The sequence below is a fragment of the Hemitrygon akajei genome, chromosome 6, assembly GCF_048418815.1.
Source record: "Hemitrygon akajei chromosome 6, sHemAka1.3, whole genome shotgun sequence".
In the NCBI taxonomy this organism is placed as follows: Eukaryota; Metazoa; Chordata; class Chondrichthyes; order Myliobatiformes; family Dasyatidae; genus Hemitrygon; species Hemitrygon akajei.
Genome location: NC_133129.1, coordinates 181,131,682 through 181,148,398, shown reverse-complemented (window position 1 = coordinate 181,148,398; position 16,717 = coordinate 181,131,682). Strand labels below are relative to the sequence as shown.

General features: G+C 41.7%; 1 protein-coding gene across 7 annotated transcripts in view; it reads right to left on the bottom strand.

Annotated features, from left to right (window-relative positions):
* hipk3a (homeodomain interacting protein kinase 3a) overlaps positions 1 to 16,717 on the bottom strand; it is a 238,865-nt gene that overhangs the window by 154,156 nt on the left and 67,992 nt on the right. For all 7 annotated transcript variants that reach the window (XM_073049871.1, XM_073049872.1, XM_073049870.1 and 4 more), the window contains one exon: positions 76 to 1,162. In XM_073049871.1, the coding sequence (XP_072905972.1) occupies positions 76 to 1,162 (1,087 nt within the window). The remainder of the gene's footprint in view (positions 1 to 75; positions 1,163 to 16,717) is intronic.

Below are 16,717 nucleotides of genomic sequence, written 5' to 3'. Positions count from 1 at the left end.
GATGTAAAAATAAACCTCTGCCAAAACCTCATCACCTCGCTCTGTCAGCTGTGGCTCTACAGAACTGGCACTCACCTGTAATACCGTGACTGCAAATACGTCGAACATACGGCTTTGGACACATGGCTGGCTGACCCAAAATCGATTACTTTAACCCGGTAAGGCTGCCGAATGGGATCGACCAGCATGATATTCTCTGGTTTGAGGTCCGCGTGGATTAAACCAAGGCTCTTCAGTTTATTCAGTGCAGTGGCCACTTGCTGCAAGATTGGCCTGATCACTTTTAGGGGCAAGGGACTAAACTTGTTCTGCTTTAAAAAGTCATATAAATTCTGTTCCAACATCTCAAATACCAAACACGTATGATTCCGGTGCTGAAAGCACTCGTAGGCACGCACAAAGTTAAACTCATCCGCATTTTCGTTACTCAACTGTGCTAAGATGCCGACTTCGATTTGCCCTTGCCGTGCATACGAGGGGTGGTTTTTCAAGATCTTTATCGCCACAATCTCATTCGTACCCCTCTTCCAACACTTTACCACCTGGCCGAAGGTCCCGCGCCCCAGAAAGTCGAGGACCTCGTAGGTATTCTTCATCGAACACAGCACTTCGTGCTGCATTAGGTGGTAATCCCCATCTCCGCTTGCACTGTTCTGCTTAGGGGCAGTGGTCACAACAGTAACCGGGTTCCCAACGCCCGCCTGCAACATCGCCGGCATTATCGGCAGCTCATCTACAATCTGCATGGCGCTACCTCGGTTGTCGAGCTCCTCACTTTTTCTCTTCAGCCCACATCGCTGGTAGCTCTCTAGCGAGGTCAGACGGCCTCCTGGCCTCTCGCCCTGCGGTACCACTGCCAGAGGCTGCTGCGTTGCTGTGACCCCAGCGGCGCACAGTGGGTCCAATGCAATCGCACCCGCCGCCACCAGGACGCTCTGTCCACGAGCTCTGCCAGCGGAGTCCTTCAACTGGAAGGAAGAGACGGCCAGGTGAGGAGGGTGGACAACCCCAAGGTTCCGTCCGTTTAGGTAAGTCCGTGGATAAGTTCTTTCATGGTACACACAACTGCTTGGCTCAACCTTCAGCTTCTTCACACTACAAAAGGCACTTGTCTGAGTTTGATAGATGTGTGGTGGGCAAACCAAAACTTGTGAGGCCATACCTGCATGGACAGAGAAAATGAAGGATTAATAAATAAATCAGCACAACCTCAGCCTTGCAAATGCTAACTCAGAGAAGGAAGAGAGACTGACGATGCTGGTAATCTGGAGAATGCATGCAAAAATACTGGAAGAATGCCACAGATTAAGCAGCATCTAGACCATGAGACAATGGAGCAAAATTAGGCCATTCAGCCCATTGAATCTGGCCTGCCATTCCATCATGAGTGATTTATTATCCCTCTATACCCTATACTCCTGCTTTCACCCCATAACTTATAAGAACATAAGACATAGGAGTAGAAATGCCTGTGGAAGGAAATGGGTAGTCAGTGAGTAAAGACCCTGATGAAGGGTTTTGGCCCAAAATGTTGAGTGCTCATTTCCCTAATGAAAAACTACACACAAAGACTGAAAAACATCCAACGTGCAAAAAAAAAGACAAACTGTGGAAGAATAGACAGAGAGAACATAAGTTGCAGAGTCTTTGAAAGTAAGTCTGTCAGTTGTGCAATCAGCTCAGTGTTGAGGTAACCAAAATTATCCATGCTGGAGCCTCATGGTTGAAGGGTGGTAAGTGTTCCTGAACATGTTGGTATGGGAACTAAGGTTCCTGTACCTCCGTCCCGCTGACAGTAGTGAGGAGAGAGCATGACCTGGATGGATGGTGGGGGGTTCTCGATGATGAATGATGCTTTCTTGTGGTAGTGCTCCTTGCAGATATGCTTAATAGTTAGAAGGGCTTTGCCTGTGATAGACTGGGCTAAATCCATCACTTTTTTGTAGTGGATAAACATGTAACAGTTAGTTGGATCACTGGTTAATTGTATATGAATGAGGCACTCAAAATTTTAAAGCTCTATAACCTATATAGAAATATATAGATGCTATTCTCTATATACAATGCATTCCATTTTATGTCTTTACACTGAACTGCTGCTGCAAAAACAGCAAATTTCACATCAGCTAAGTTAATGACAATAAAGTTGATTCTGATTCAGTCTTCTGAAGAAATTCTTTCACCCGCTCTTCATCGATGCATCCTGATATCTAAGTCAGCTGCATTTGTTTGAAACCTTACACGTCCATTCCAAGAGCATCAGTCAACTTGTTTAACAGAAAACATTCAGGCAGTGCATGCTTTCACAAATGTTTTTGCAGTTAATTGCAAAATTCATATATTTTTCAAATAGTTATCTTGATTGACAAATAACCTTTGGCAAGACATTCAAAAATATCTGTGCCACTGGATGTTTTATTTCTGTCTTATTAGGAAATCGGACCTCAGTTGAAAACTGCATTAGAAAACCAACATTCCCGCCATACTGAGCCAATTTATTGTCCTCGGGCTATAGTCTAGGGTTACAATTTGTGGTTTCAGAATGTGATGCAAGAACATTTTTTCAAGCACTCCCAACCCGTGGTGCTTGGCTCCCAAAAGAACTGGGAACCGGGTGAAATGGGCAATGATTACAGGGAGCTTGAGGCTTTGATGAAGTAATTTAGTTAAAAAGTTCATAAATAAAATTCTTCACATGCCTGCTGCCCTGGCTAAAGTGATGATCAAAGCCAAGGAATCCCAGCAACAGCTCTGTCACTTGAGAAGAAGCGGCCCATGATGTCACCGGTCCTTTTAACGGGAGAAATGGGCACATTTTACCAGGTCTGAACAATTGAGGTGTTTATTGGGAACCACTACCACAGATTAGTTCTCTGGCCATTTGGCAATGCAGATGGAAAAACGGCCAAGGTCAGAAGAGATTAAAACAAGAGACACTGAATAACAAGTTTTCTTTTCTGGGAAATATTACATAAATATTCAACAAGTTCTTTAACCAGAAACAAAACCGTTTTGCACTCCAAAAACTTCAAGAGCACATCATTACTAAGAGGTTAAAACTGTCAAACCTCTTAATTTTTACTAATATTCACATGCAATAATGCACTGCAGAAGGACACATTCGTGCCTTTTAGGTTACTCAACATAGATAGAAAATTCTTGAAACCAAGGCATGTCAGTTAGTAAGTTATACTCAGGAAATAAGTGCAGTATAACTTTCCATCTGACCGTAAGACCATAAGATCAAAATTGGAGCAGAATTAGGCCATTTGGCCCATTGAGTCTGCTCCACGGATCATGGCTGATTTACTATCCTTCTTAACCCCCATGACTAATCAATAACCTATCAACCTCTACTTTAAATATACTAATGACATGGCCACCACAGCTGTCTGAGATAATGAATTCCACAGATTCACTATCTCCTGACTAAAAATAAAAGATAAAATTTAATGTCTGGCTAAAGACCAGTACATACAGTGTGTGCTGCCTTTTACAAATGAAGTTCAGCAAGTGATATCAGAGAAACAGGGCTGGGTGCCGAATGGGAAGTTGTCCATTGCCATTCAATATACCCTGCATCCTTCGATATAAAAGGTGACCACAGAGTTAGCAGATACCAAGAGCTCACTGCATCATGGTATGGTGTCACAATGGAAAGCTCTGATCATCACAGGAAGATAAGTTGCTTCTGCTTTCTTTAAATAAATCAGACTCAAGAAGCCATAATTACTAAGGCAAAAATTTGAACAATTTGCAAGTAGTAAGACACTTCTACCAGGATGTGGAGAGGGTGTTTCTTATAGTGGGAGTCTGGGACCAGAGGGCACAACCTCAGTATACAAGGATCCCTTTGGAACAGAGATGAGGAGGAATTACTTTAGTCCGAAGAGGGTGAATTTGTGGAATTCATTGACCCGGATGGCCATTTGGACTCTGGACATTATTTAACTGAATCCATGTAGACTTAGCCAAGGGGCAATGTCTGTTCCTGCTGTAAATGGTTCACTGGATGGGAAAATCAGGTGTGATAAACTACTTCACTACACTGCATCCTAATGACTGACATGGAGCACAAACTATAAACCGCCACGGTTCTAGAATAGAACAGCATACTAGATCACAATGGTTTAAAACAAAACTGTTTGATTTCAATTCCCCAAATTAGAATACTGATTTTGTTTGCCCAGCTCTTATTTTGCAGACAAGCCAAAATATATTATGGATACATAATAAACATAGGGCCATGAGTGCTCAAACCCAAGCCATCACCAAAAGACTGTTCCATGAGATGAACAACTCTACCAGAATATAAAGAACTGGAAAATGCAACCACTTGACCCTGTTCTGCCATTCCATCTCCACTTTCCAGCCTAATCCCAATGTCTCCGCAGAACCTGTCATCCCATATATTTATCAATCCCAACTTCAATATACTCAACAACAAAGCATCCACAGCCTTCCTGAGTCAAGAATTCCAAACATAATAACCTTCTCTGTAAGACAATTTCTCCACATCTCACTTTTAAATACATTGCGGATAGAGTAACATTATTACAGCATCAATTGTAAGAAATTTGTACACTTTCCCCTTGATAGTACGGGTTTTCTCTAGGTGCTCCAGTTTCCCTCCACATAGGTTAGATGGTTAATTGGTCATACAGGTGTAACTGGGCAATGTGGGCTTGCTGGCCCAGAAGAGCCTGTTACTGTACTGTATCTTTAATTAAAAATAAAAATAAATAATAATAAAGACCAAGCCTGGGTCCTCTATCTAGAACTTCAAACTCCAGGTAATTCAACCAGCACTATTCTGTCAGCACTCTTGAGTAGTTTACATGTTTCAAGAGATGACCTCTCAAGCCATCAGAACTCCAGTCCATTGAGTTCATTCTCAATTGATCCAAGGTGGATTTTGAACAATTTTACTCTGTAAACAAAGGACTGAGGAATTTTCTGGAAGTTTAAAAATGAGAATAGGTCAATAAATCAAGTGTTTCACAGAACATCAAGTAAGTGTTGTCAGCTTCAATATCAAGCCTTATTAACAGCACTCCTAGCTTAGCAAAAAGATATTAAAAATTGTTAAAAAAATTCCTGAAAAGTACTAACAGGGAACAACTGATGTTATTAAATCACCATAAAGTCATAACCATTCCTTCAAGACCAATAATAGTTCAAAATAATTCTAATTTGTTTTAATGTCACAGGGAAATCCTGACAAACTCTTTAACTAGAAATAAGATGCTTCTTTCCATGAAAATCTAATATTCCCCCTTCAGTCTGTTTTAAAGACAGAGGTCTACTGAAAATTTTCTTTTCTTATGTCAAAGATTTTTATATGAAGAGTCATCAAGAAAGTACATGACTGAAAAGCTCAACAGTCACCAGTGACATTCTGGTTTAAACATGATACAGGACTGCGTAGAACAACCATACCCCAATTTTTGTTGGTGTGCCTGCCATTTCCTTTTCAGAGCCATCTCGAACCAAAACATATCCTGCTCTGCTCACACTGGGGGAAGAGAATGAGAAGTCATCCCCTAGGCATTGTTACAACACTTCCTGTCCAACTGGCTTCACTGTGATGCACCTATCAGTAGGACAGCAGAGACCTCCAGAAGGATAATGCTTGTAACTCCAACAGGCTGAAGGTGTAAGTATGCTTGACGAACTTATGCCAGCCCACCTTCCTTTATATAGCTAGACTGTCTCCACCTGGTTACAGAAAAACTGTGCAGAATGTTTAAGATGACAGCTGTCAAAGTTCAAAGTAAATTTATTATCAAAGTACCTATATACTCAGTGGCCACTTTGAGGTATAAGAGTGGAACCTGGTATGGTCTTCTGTTGCTGTAGTCCATCCACTTCAAGGCTTGATGTGTTGTGCATTCAGAGATGCACTTCTGCACACCACAGTCTGTAAAGCACAGTTACTGTTACCTTCCTGTCTGTCCATTCTCCTCTGACCTCTCTCATTAACAAGACATTTTCGCCCACAAAACTGCCACTCAATGGATTGTTTTGTTTGTCACACCATTCTCTGTAAATCTCTAGAGGCTGTTGTGAATGAAAATCCCAGGAGATCAGCAGTTTCTCAGGTACTCAAAACAGTCTGTCTAGCACCAACAATCATTCCACAGTCAAAGTCACTTAGATAGATAGATACTTTATTCATCCCCATGGGGAAATTCAACTTTTTTTCCAATGTCCCATACACTTGTTGTAGCAAAACTAATTACATACAATACTTAACTCAGTAAAAAATATGATATGCATCTAAATCACTATCTCAAAAAGCATTAATAATAGCTTTTAAAAAGTTCTTAAGTCCTGGCGGTTGAATTGTAAAGCCTAATGGCATTGGGGAGTATTGACCTCTTCATCCTGTCTGAGGAGCATTGCATCGATAGTAACCTGTCGCTGAAACTGCTTCTCTGTCTCTGGATGGTGCTATGTAGAGGATGTTCAGAGTTTTCCATAATTGACCGTAGCCTACTCAGCGCCCTTCGCTCAGCTACCAATGTTAAACTCTCCAGTACTTTGCCCACGACAGAGCCCGCCTTCCTTACCAGCTTATTAAGACGTGAGGCGTCCCTCCTCTTAATGCTTCCTCCCCAACACGCCACCACAAAGAAGAGGGCGCTCTCCACAACTGACCTACAGAACATCTTCAGCATCTCACTACAGACATTGAATGACGCCAACCTTCTAAGGAAGTACAGTCGACTCTGTGCCTTCCTGCACAAGGCATCTGTGTTGGCAGTCCAGTCTAGCTTCTCGTCTAACTGTACTCCCAGATACCTGTAGGTCTTAACCTGCTCCACACATTCTCCATTAATGATCACTGGCTCCATATGAGGCCTAGATCTCCTAAAGTCCACCACCATCTCCTTGGTCTTCTTAGATCACATGTCTTCTGCATTCTGATGTTCCGTGTGAACAATAACTGAACCCTTTGACCATGTCTGCATGCTTTTACACACTGATTTCCTGCTACATGATCGGCTGACCAAGGTATTTGCATAATGAGTAGGTGTACTCGTATAAATAATAAAATGGCCAATAAGTATACTAAGACTGTCTCCACCAGTTGTAGAATTAACTATGCAGAATGTTTGGGATGTCAAAGTTCAAAGCAAATTTATTATTACTGAGTATATGTTACCATATACTACCGAGATTCATTTTTGTGCAGGCATTCACAGTAGAACAGAAATACAATAAAATCAATGAAAAACTACAAAGGTTGACAAGCAACCATCTGAAAAAGACAACAAAATGTTCAAATACAAAAAAGTAAAAGCAAATAATTAACACTAGGAAAATGAGATGAAAGTCATAGAACACTACAGCACAGAAACAAACTCTTTGGCCCATCTAGTCCATGCCAAACCATTAATCTCTCACCACGCTCTAAGTGGAGAAGCTCCTCCTCATGTCTCATATTCCCCTTAAACATTTCACCCTTAACCTACGAACTCTAGAACCCTGCCTGTATCTATACCCCTCATAATTTGTACATCTATCTCTATCAAATCTCCCCTTGAAAGTCCCTGAAAGTAAGTCCACAGGTGGTGTTCAGTGATCAGTTCAGTGTTGAGGTGAGTGAAATTACCCACACTAGTTCAAGGCAGCATTTTAAAATACAGACCATCTTCTTGGCCATCCACTGTTGTAACTAACAGAACACATTGTAAACCTGCCAGCTAAATCCAAAAGCAAATGAAAGTGTCATCTGCTTTTTCCAAAAATGATGGTGCACTAGTGGACCACTGTCTCATGAATGTGACAATTCTTTCTCCAAGCACCATTCGTCATTTGCAACATGGGAGGAGACTGGCACACCGCAAGGAAGTCTGCACAGTCACAGGAAGAATGTACAAACTCCTTACAGACATGGCAGGAATTTGATTTTGAGCTTACAGCCAATGCTGTAAAGAGTTGTGCTCTTAAAGAGATGCTGCTGCGTCACCCACTAAATTTAGCTGAAGAGGACAGAAAAGTAATGACAACCATAAATACAAGAGATTCTACAGATGCTGGAAACCCAAAGCAACACAGACAAAACGCTGGAGGAACTCAGCAGGTCAGGCAGCATCTGTGGAGAGGAATAAATCGTCAACATTTCGGGCCGAGGTTCTTTCATCAGGACAGAGAGAGAAATGAGTAAAAACAGAATAAGGTAGGGGGAGGGGAAAGAGTACAATTATGGCTGTGATAACTTCAAAAGTTCAAAGTTAATTTATTTTCAAAATACATACAGTCAGCCCTCTGTTTCCGCTGGGGTTTGGTTCTGGGACCCCCCCCCGTGGATACCAAATTCCAAGGATGCTCAAATCCCGTATATAAAATGGCATTTTTGCATATAATCTATGCACATCCTCCTGTATACTTTAAATCATCTTTAGATTACTTATAATACCTAATATAATGTAAGTAGTTGTTATACTGTATTGTTTAGGGAATAATGACAAGAAAAAGAATTCAGTACATGCTCAAACAACGAGTGCTGGAGAAAAAACTTCCGTGTTTTTTTCTCGATCCCAATCCGTGGTTGGTTGAATCTGCGGATGCAAAGGGCCAACTGACTGTATAAAACTCTGAGATTTGTTTCCTTGCAGGCATACTCAGTGAATCCAAGAAACAGAACAGAATCAATTAGAGACTGTGCCCAACAGGACAGAAAGACAACCAATGTGCGGAAAGCAACAAACTGCGCAAATACAAAAGAAAAAATAATAATCGATAAATATCGAGAACATGAGATGAAGAGTCCTTGAAAGCACGCTCATAGGCTGTAGGAACAGTTCAGTGATGGGGCTAATAAAGTTATTCCCCCTGGTTCCAGAGCCTGTTGGGTAAGGGGTAATAACTGTTTCTGAACCTGGTGGTGTAGGTCCTGAGGCTCCTGTACCTTCTTCCTGATAGCAGTAAGAAGAGAGCAAGGCCTTGGTGGTGGGCGTCCTTGACGATGAAGAGACCAAGTGAGGGGGGTTGGGGGGGGAGTAATAACAACTATGCTTTCACACACTTAATCACCTCAAAGTGATGCACGAGTGCAATTTGACAAAAATAATGAACCAAAAGGAAAAGATGTTTGGGCAGACATCCAAAAGCTTACCCTGTCTTTTTTTAACTCAACTTATATCATGCATGGGAGGTCTGCATTGTCCCTGGACAACCGGCCAACTGTGCACAGACGGGGGGGGGGGGGGGGGGGGGGGGGGCGCACCAGCAGGAAGTTCAAAGTATAATTTATTATCAGAGTACATACATATCACCACATACAACACTGAGATTCTTTATTGTGGGCATACTTAGCAAATCTATAGAATATTAACTGTAACCAAGATCTGTAAACTGTAAACAAACTGTGAAAATGCAGATAATAGCAATAAATAACAAGCATGAAATAACAAGACAAATGTGTCCTTAAAAGAGCAACGTTATCACCTTCTGTTCAAGAGCCTGATGGTTGAGGGGTAGTAATTATTCTTGAACCTGGTGGTGCGAGTCCTAAGGCTCTTGTACCTTCTACCTGATGGCAGCAGTGAGAAAAGCACATGGCCTGGGTGATGAGGATCTTTGATGATGGATGCTGCCTTTATATGGCAACGTTTCATGTAGATGTGTTCAATGATTGAGAGGGCTTTACTCAGGTGCTGGGCCGAATCCACAACCTTTTGTAGGATTTTCTACTCAGGCATTGGTATTCCCATACCAGGCCATAATGCAGCCAGTCAGCACACTTTCCACCACACATCCTTACAAGTTTGCCATGGTTTTTGATGACGTGCCGCATCTCCACAGACCCCACCTGAGGAAGTAGAGGTGCTGTTGTGCTTTCTTCGCAATTATATTTATATGATGGTCCAGGTCAAGTCTTTTGTAATAGTAACATCCAAGAATTTAAAGTTACTGACCGTCTCCACCTCTGATCCTCATGGACCCCTGGTTTGCCTCTAATTAAGTCTACTATCAGCCAAATTTTCAGTCTCCCTCCTGTATGATGATTCACCACCACCTTTAATACAGCCTGCAACAGTTGGAAGGTTTCTCTTCTAATGCTAGCCCTCAACTGAGAGTATGTCACTTAGAAACTTTAGATCAAGCAAGCCTTGGAAGAATTTAATAACACAATTTCACATAAATCGACACCTTCCTCTGGCTAGAATATCCAGTTATATTCATGTTTTGGTCTGTAATTTGGACTTTTTCCCCTCTGCTTTAAAAAAATAAGCAACAGAGAAATACTAGTTGCTCAGAAGTCTGGACAGCCCACTGATGTTTAAAGAACTAGCGATGGAAAATTGGTCTTCACACATGCAATGTGGCTGGAGTTCACTTAGTTGAGGGATTTTTTTCTGAAATTATGTCATCCAAGGCAAATAATCAACATTGAGGAAAGATGTGGAGAATGATGTGGGCGGGAGACAGGAATGGAAAAGGCAGGAGAGATGAAGTTCATTTCTAACCTTGGTAAATAACAAGTTTTAACAAAAATAAAATGCAAGCAGTGGAATGAGTTGGAGTTTCTGGCACCCAGCAACAGCACAAATAGATATGAAGTCGCTGGGCACTGTAAGTCAAACGCTGGACAGAACACACCAAAGATTTAGCATGTTGTGTGCAGCTCTGGTCACCTGTCTACAGGAAAGATACCAATATGATTGAAAGAGCACAGAGAAAATTTACAAAGGTGTTGCCGGGACTTGAGTTATAGGAAAAGGTTGAATAGGATATGACTTTATTCTATAGAGTGTAGGAGAATGAGGGGAAATTTGATTGAGATATACAAAGTTAGGGTAAGTACAAGCAGGCTTTTTCCACCAAGGTTGGGTGAGACTAAACTAAAGATCACAGGTTAAGGGTGAAAGGTGAAATATTTAAGGGGAAACTGAGGAGGTTCTTCTTCACTTACAGAGTGGTGTAAGTGTGAATAAGCTACCAGCGAAGTGGTGAATATGGGTTTGATTCCAACAGTTAAGAGAAGTTTGGATAAGTACGATATGGGAGGGATATGAAGGGCTAATGTCTGGGTGCAAATCAGTGGGACTAGTCTAAATAACAGTTCAGCATGGACTAGATGGGCCAAGAGGCCTATTATTGTACTGTTATGTGCTGTGATTCCATGACTTCAGACAAGCACCATTTTGTATGCAGCTCAATGGCTGAAGCTGGGCTGACTATGGCGCTGGAGTGGAGGCAACACAACTGAACCATTTCCCATGACTTCCAGATAGATCCACTTCATCAGGTAATCAGCTGCAGAGGATCGAGAAATCCTTTGGACCCGGCCTTATTGACCAGATTGCACTGAGCTTAGATCTGTGAGCTTTGTCTGCATCAATAGCTTTCGTGATCAGGGCTAATATGCTAGTGACTGTAGAGTTCTTGCTCCAGGTCAAGGAGCCTGAGGTCATGTGCATCATACATCTCTTATGGGATTGCCAAGATGTCCGATTAGTTCAGCCATGATGCAAAACCCAACCAACGAAGACTATTCATGTTTGCTCTTCTAGAACAGAGTGTAGCCAAAGCGGTCTTCTTAGAATTATCATCTCTTGGTCATGAGTCACTTCGGATGGCAATGTCATTGCTACAGAATCTGAGAAACTGCAAAGGTATTATGGCAGGAATCAAGTTTATTAGCACTATTGGATTAGGGTGCAAAATTGTTACTTTTCTAGTATTTTTCCTGTAGTTTAACATTTGCATGCTTGCTTGTATTTTTAACACCTCTGCATATATGTGTAATTGTTTAGGGAATTTTCCAGTAGTTGCAGTATAGCTGCTTCTGTATTCTCCAGAAGCGTATTACTTTTCTCCTCCTTCCCCCCCCGCAGCAGGAGTCACGCCACCTGAATCTAGCTATTTTATAGGTTAACTGTTATCATTGGAATGTTGTTATCTTTTTAATCAGAGCTCGTTTTGGATTAAAACAATCACGACAACTTTGTTTATTCTGTGTTCTTGACTTTGTTCATATTCTCTGCCCATGCAACAAGTAAACACCTGTAAGCAATAAGGAAGTAGGTACCGGAGCTTCAAGGCCCACCCCAGGAAAAGTTATTACCCCTCAATCATCAGGCTCTTGAGCCAGAGTGGATAACATCACTCAACCCAACACTGAACTGATCCCACAAACTATTAAATCACTTTTAAGGGCTCATCTTATGCTCATTGCTTATTTATTAATATTTTGTTTCTTTATATTCACTGTGAATGCCTGCAAGAAAATTAATCTCAGGGTAGTACAAAAGTGACATATATGGACTTTGATAATAAATTTACTTTGAACATCCTTGAATTCTGAACTTCTGGATCCACAGTCACCAGGATCCAACATCACTATTGCCTATGACGTGAAATTTGCTGTTTAACTGCAGCAATACAGAGCAAAGACAAAAAATTGCTATAAATTACAAAATAAATAAATAGTGCAAAAAAAGAGAGAACAATAAGGTAGTGGATCCACTCTATCACCTCCAATCAGGTTCCCAACCCAAGACAACAATGAGAATAATATCAGAGAAAATCAATGTTGAAGGTCTCAAGGATGACATCAGGAATCAACTCTATTCACCACATACATTTATATGTCCTGTATTAGGAATTTCTGCCATGTATTCTGCAGGTTGTGACATACAATACAAAAAAAGAATAAAAAATAAAGATTTATATAAAAGAAACTAATCAATTTAGAGGTTAAAAACAGATATGGAATAAACTATATATAAATAAATACTAGCATGTATCTACAATATAAACAGCATTATAAAAACTAGCTTCAAGTATCTACAGTACAATCCAATGGCTGGGGGAGGGAGGGCAAACTAAAATGGTTGATCAGATGGCGAAAGAAACTTTTAAGATGGCGTGAAGGTTTTTTTTAAATAACCCTATGGGGTTTTCTAGAAGGAAGCATTTGAAAAATGACAGTTTGCTTGGTGGGTAGTAACACAATTATTTTTCCTGCCTACTTCTTTGTCCTGGGCACATACAAGTCGTGCAGTGATGGTAGACTGCAGCTACTTTCCTTTTCTACTGAACTGACAGTTCTCTGGAGTTTTCATATAGTGTGAGAGGATGCTGCACCAAAGTAGACAGTGGCCAGAAGATGGTTTTTGGTTCCTCTCAAGCAACCTGACAACTACCTGGGATAGGAGTTGCAGCATCACCAGTGTCTGAGACCCACAATTACTTTCTGTGAAAAGATTCATGGGAATTTCTATGAGAAAGCCCCAGTAACTAGAACATAGAGTATAGAACAGTACAGCACAGGAACAGGCCCTTCAGTCCACAATGTAGTGCCAAACCAATTAAATTAGCAATCAAATGGCTAACTAAACTGATCTCTTCCGCCAAGTCCATATTCTTCAATTTGCATCACATTCATGTGCCTATCTAGACGCCACAAGTCCTTAATGTTTCTGCCTCTACCACCACACCAGGCAGCACATTTCAGGCACGCACCACTCAGTAAAAAAACTTGCCCCTCATACCTCCTTTGAAATTACCTTTTCTCACCTTAAATACAAGCCCTCAGGTATTAGACATTTCAATCCTAGGAAAAAGATGCTGTCTGTCAATGTCTCTCAATCTTATAAACCTCTTATCAGATCTCCGCTCAGACTCGGCCACTCCAGAGAAAGCTCAAGTTTGTCCAATCTCTTAATGTTGCACACGCCCTCCAATCCAGGTAATATCTTGGTAAACCTTGTTTGCGCCCTTTCCTAAGCCCTGACATCCTTCTAATAATGAGGCAATCAGAACTATATGCTTTCGGATATGTCCATACATGGCCTCCTCTACTGCCATGATGAGGCCAAACTCAAGTTGGAGGAGCAACACCTCATATACCATCTGGGTAGTCTCCAGCCCCTTGGCATGAACATTGAATTCTCCAACTTCCAGTAATTCCGCCCCCCCTCCATCCCAGGTTCACTCTGCCTCCTCCTCCAGCTGCCTATCACCTCCCTCATGATTCTGCCTTCTTCTGTTACCCATAATGCTTTCCCCTTACATTCCTTCTTCAACTTTCCTGCCTATCCCCTCCCTGCTTCCACTCCCCTACCCCTTGATATTTCCCCTTACTGGTTTTTCACCTGGCACCTACCAGCCTTCTCCTTCCCACTCTCCCACCACCTTCTCTATAGGGCCCCTGCCCCCTCCTTCTTCAGTCCTGACGAAGGGTCTCAGCCCGAAACGTTGACTGTTCATTTCCATGGCCGTTGCCCGACCTGCTCAGTTCCTCCAGCGTGTTGCACGTGATGCAATACTCCAAAGTGGCCTAACTAGAGATTAATAAAGCTGCAACCTAACTTCCTGACATTTGAACTCATTGCCTCAACTAATTAGGGCAAGCATGCCATCTGCCTTCGTAACCACCCTATCAACCAGTGCAGCCACTTTCAGTAAGCTGTCTGAGAATGACCAACAGCTAAATAAGTCACCAACGCAAGCAATTCTTTGACTAAAGGCTTAAGGGATAGGGAGAGATCATTTTCCCTATTGCCATTAGATTAGTTTCTCTTACAAATAATTGCCAACTACCTGATAGTTGCCAAGACAGTTGGTCACATGTTGGATCTCAGAACCATGAGTCATTCCATTAATTATACCTGTGTTACATGGGTAACTAACCAAACTGCACCACTTCCTTCAACCTCCTCGGCCTGCACTTAATTGAATAAATATTTGAGAAACAATACTCATTCAGTGATTTAATCTGTACCGACCACCCTTTCAAACAGTACATTCGAAATCAAAGCAATCTGTTGCATTAATGACATAATAGAACATAGGATAGTACAGCACAGCACAGACCCTTCATCCATGATAATGTCTGGCCTTTCAACCTTCTCTAAGAGTGGGTATATTTAAAGTAGAAGTTGATGGGTTGTTGATTAGTAAGGGTGTCAAAGGTTTTGGGGAGAATGCGGGACAATGGATGTGAGAGGGATAACAAATCAGCCATGATGAAATGGCAGAGTAGACTTGATGGGCCAAATGGCCTAATTCTGCTCATATGTCTTATCACCTTATGGACTTATTTCAGAACCATTAAACAATGAAAACCTGACAGATGATATTTGAAATAAAGCAATGATGCAAATACTCAGTATTTTCATGGGATTTCCCTTGTTCTGTTGAGAAGTCCTTTTTCTAAATGTGTGATCTGCATTTGCTCATTTCCCAGGAGTGAAAGGAATCAATGGAAAGTCCAGAGGTATATCAGCAGTTTCTTTAGGAACAAAATTGCAGCAAACTCCAAAGCCCCTTCAAGTTGAATCCAACAGAGAGAAATTCTTTCCACTGGCCAGGGGATACAGATTTAAGGTTGCTGGCAAAAAATCAAGAGCGGTTTCACACAGATCAGAAATGTTAAGTGTTTCTCTTTCTACAACGCAGCCTGAGCTGCTTATTTTTTTAGTATTTCTCATTTGCTGTTTTTACATTAAGTGGCCACTTTATTAGGGAAAGGAATGGCTTATAAAGAAGCCTCCTGCTTTATGTGGTCTTCTGCTGCTGTAGCCCATCCACTTCAAGGTCCGATGTGTTGTGTGTTCAGAGATGCTCTCCTGCACACCACTGTTGTATCTCAAGGTTATCTGAGTTACTGTCACCTTCCTGTCAAATTGAACCAGTCTGTCCATTCTCCTCTGGCCTCTCATTAACAAGGTGTTTTCACCCACAGGACGACACTCACTGGATGTTTTCTTGTTTCTCGCGCCATTCTCTGTAAACTCTAGACTATTGTGCAATAAAATTCCAGGGGATTAGCAGTTTCTAAGATACTAAAACCAACCCATCCGCTACCAGCAATCATTCCACAGTCAAGTCACTTAGATCACATTTCTTCTACATTCTGATGTTTGGTCTGAACAACTGAACTTCTTGACCATGTCTGCATGCTTTTATGCATTCAGTTGTTGGCACATGATTAGCTGATTAGATATTTGCATTAATAAGCAGGTGTATACAGGTGTACTTAATAAAGTGGTCACTGAGTGCATATCACAATGCCTGCTTTTCTTCTCCTACTTATAGACATAGGTCCCACCACCTTACCAACGAGACATTACAAAGACCAAATTACTTAATGTTTTAGTGAATCATAAAGACAAGATCTGCAGATGCTGGAAATCCAAAGTAACACACACAAAATCCTGGAGGAACCAGCACATCAGGCAGAATCTATGGAGAGAAATAAACAGTCTATGTTTCAGGCCAAGGCCCTTCATCACGACTGGAAAGGAAGTCAGAATAAGATGGTGGGGAAGGGGAAGGAGTACAAGCTGACAGGTGAGGGGAAAGGTGGGGTAAAGTGACAAAATGGGAGGTGATAGGTGGAAAGGATAAAGAGCTGAAGAAGGAATCCGATAGGAGAGGAGCGTGGGACAAAGGAAAGAAGGGGAAGCAGAGGGAGGTGAGAAGAAAAGGGGTGAGAGGGAAGCTAAAATGGAGAACGGGAAGAACTGAGGCAACTACTACTCACATTTCACTTGCTCCCTTAACCATCCACACATTTTTCTCTCACACTGTCCCACCTATCATCTGCCATCTTGTACTCCTCACCCTCTTATTGTTCTTCTCCCTTCCTCTGCAGTTCTGATGAAGGGCCTCAGTCCAAAACGTCAACTGTTTACTCTTTTTCATAGAGACTGCCTGGACTGCTGAGTAGCTCCAGAATTTAGTGTGCATCACGTTG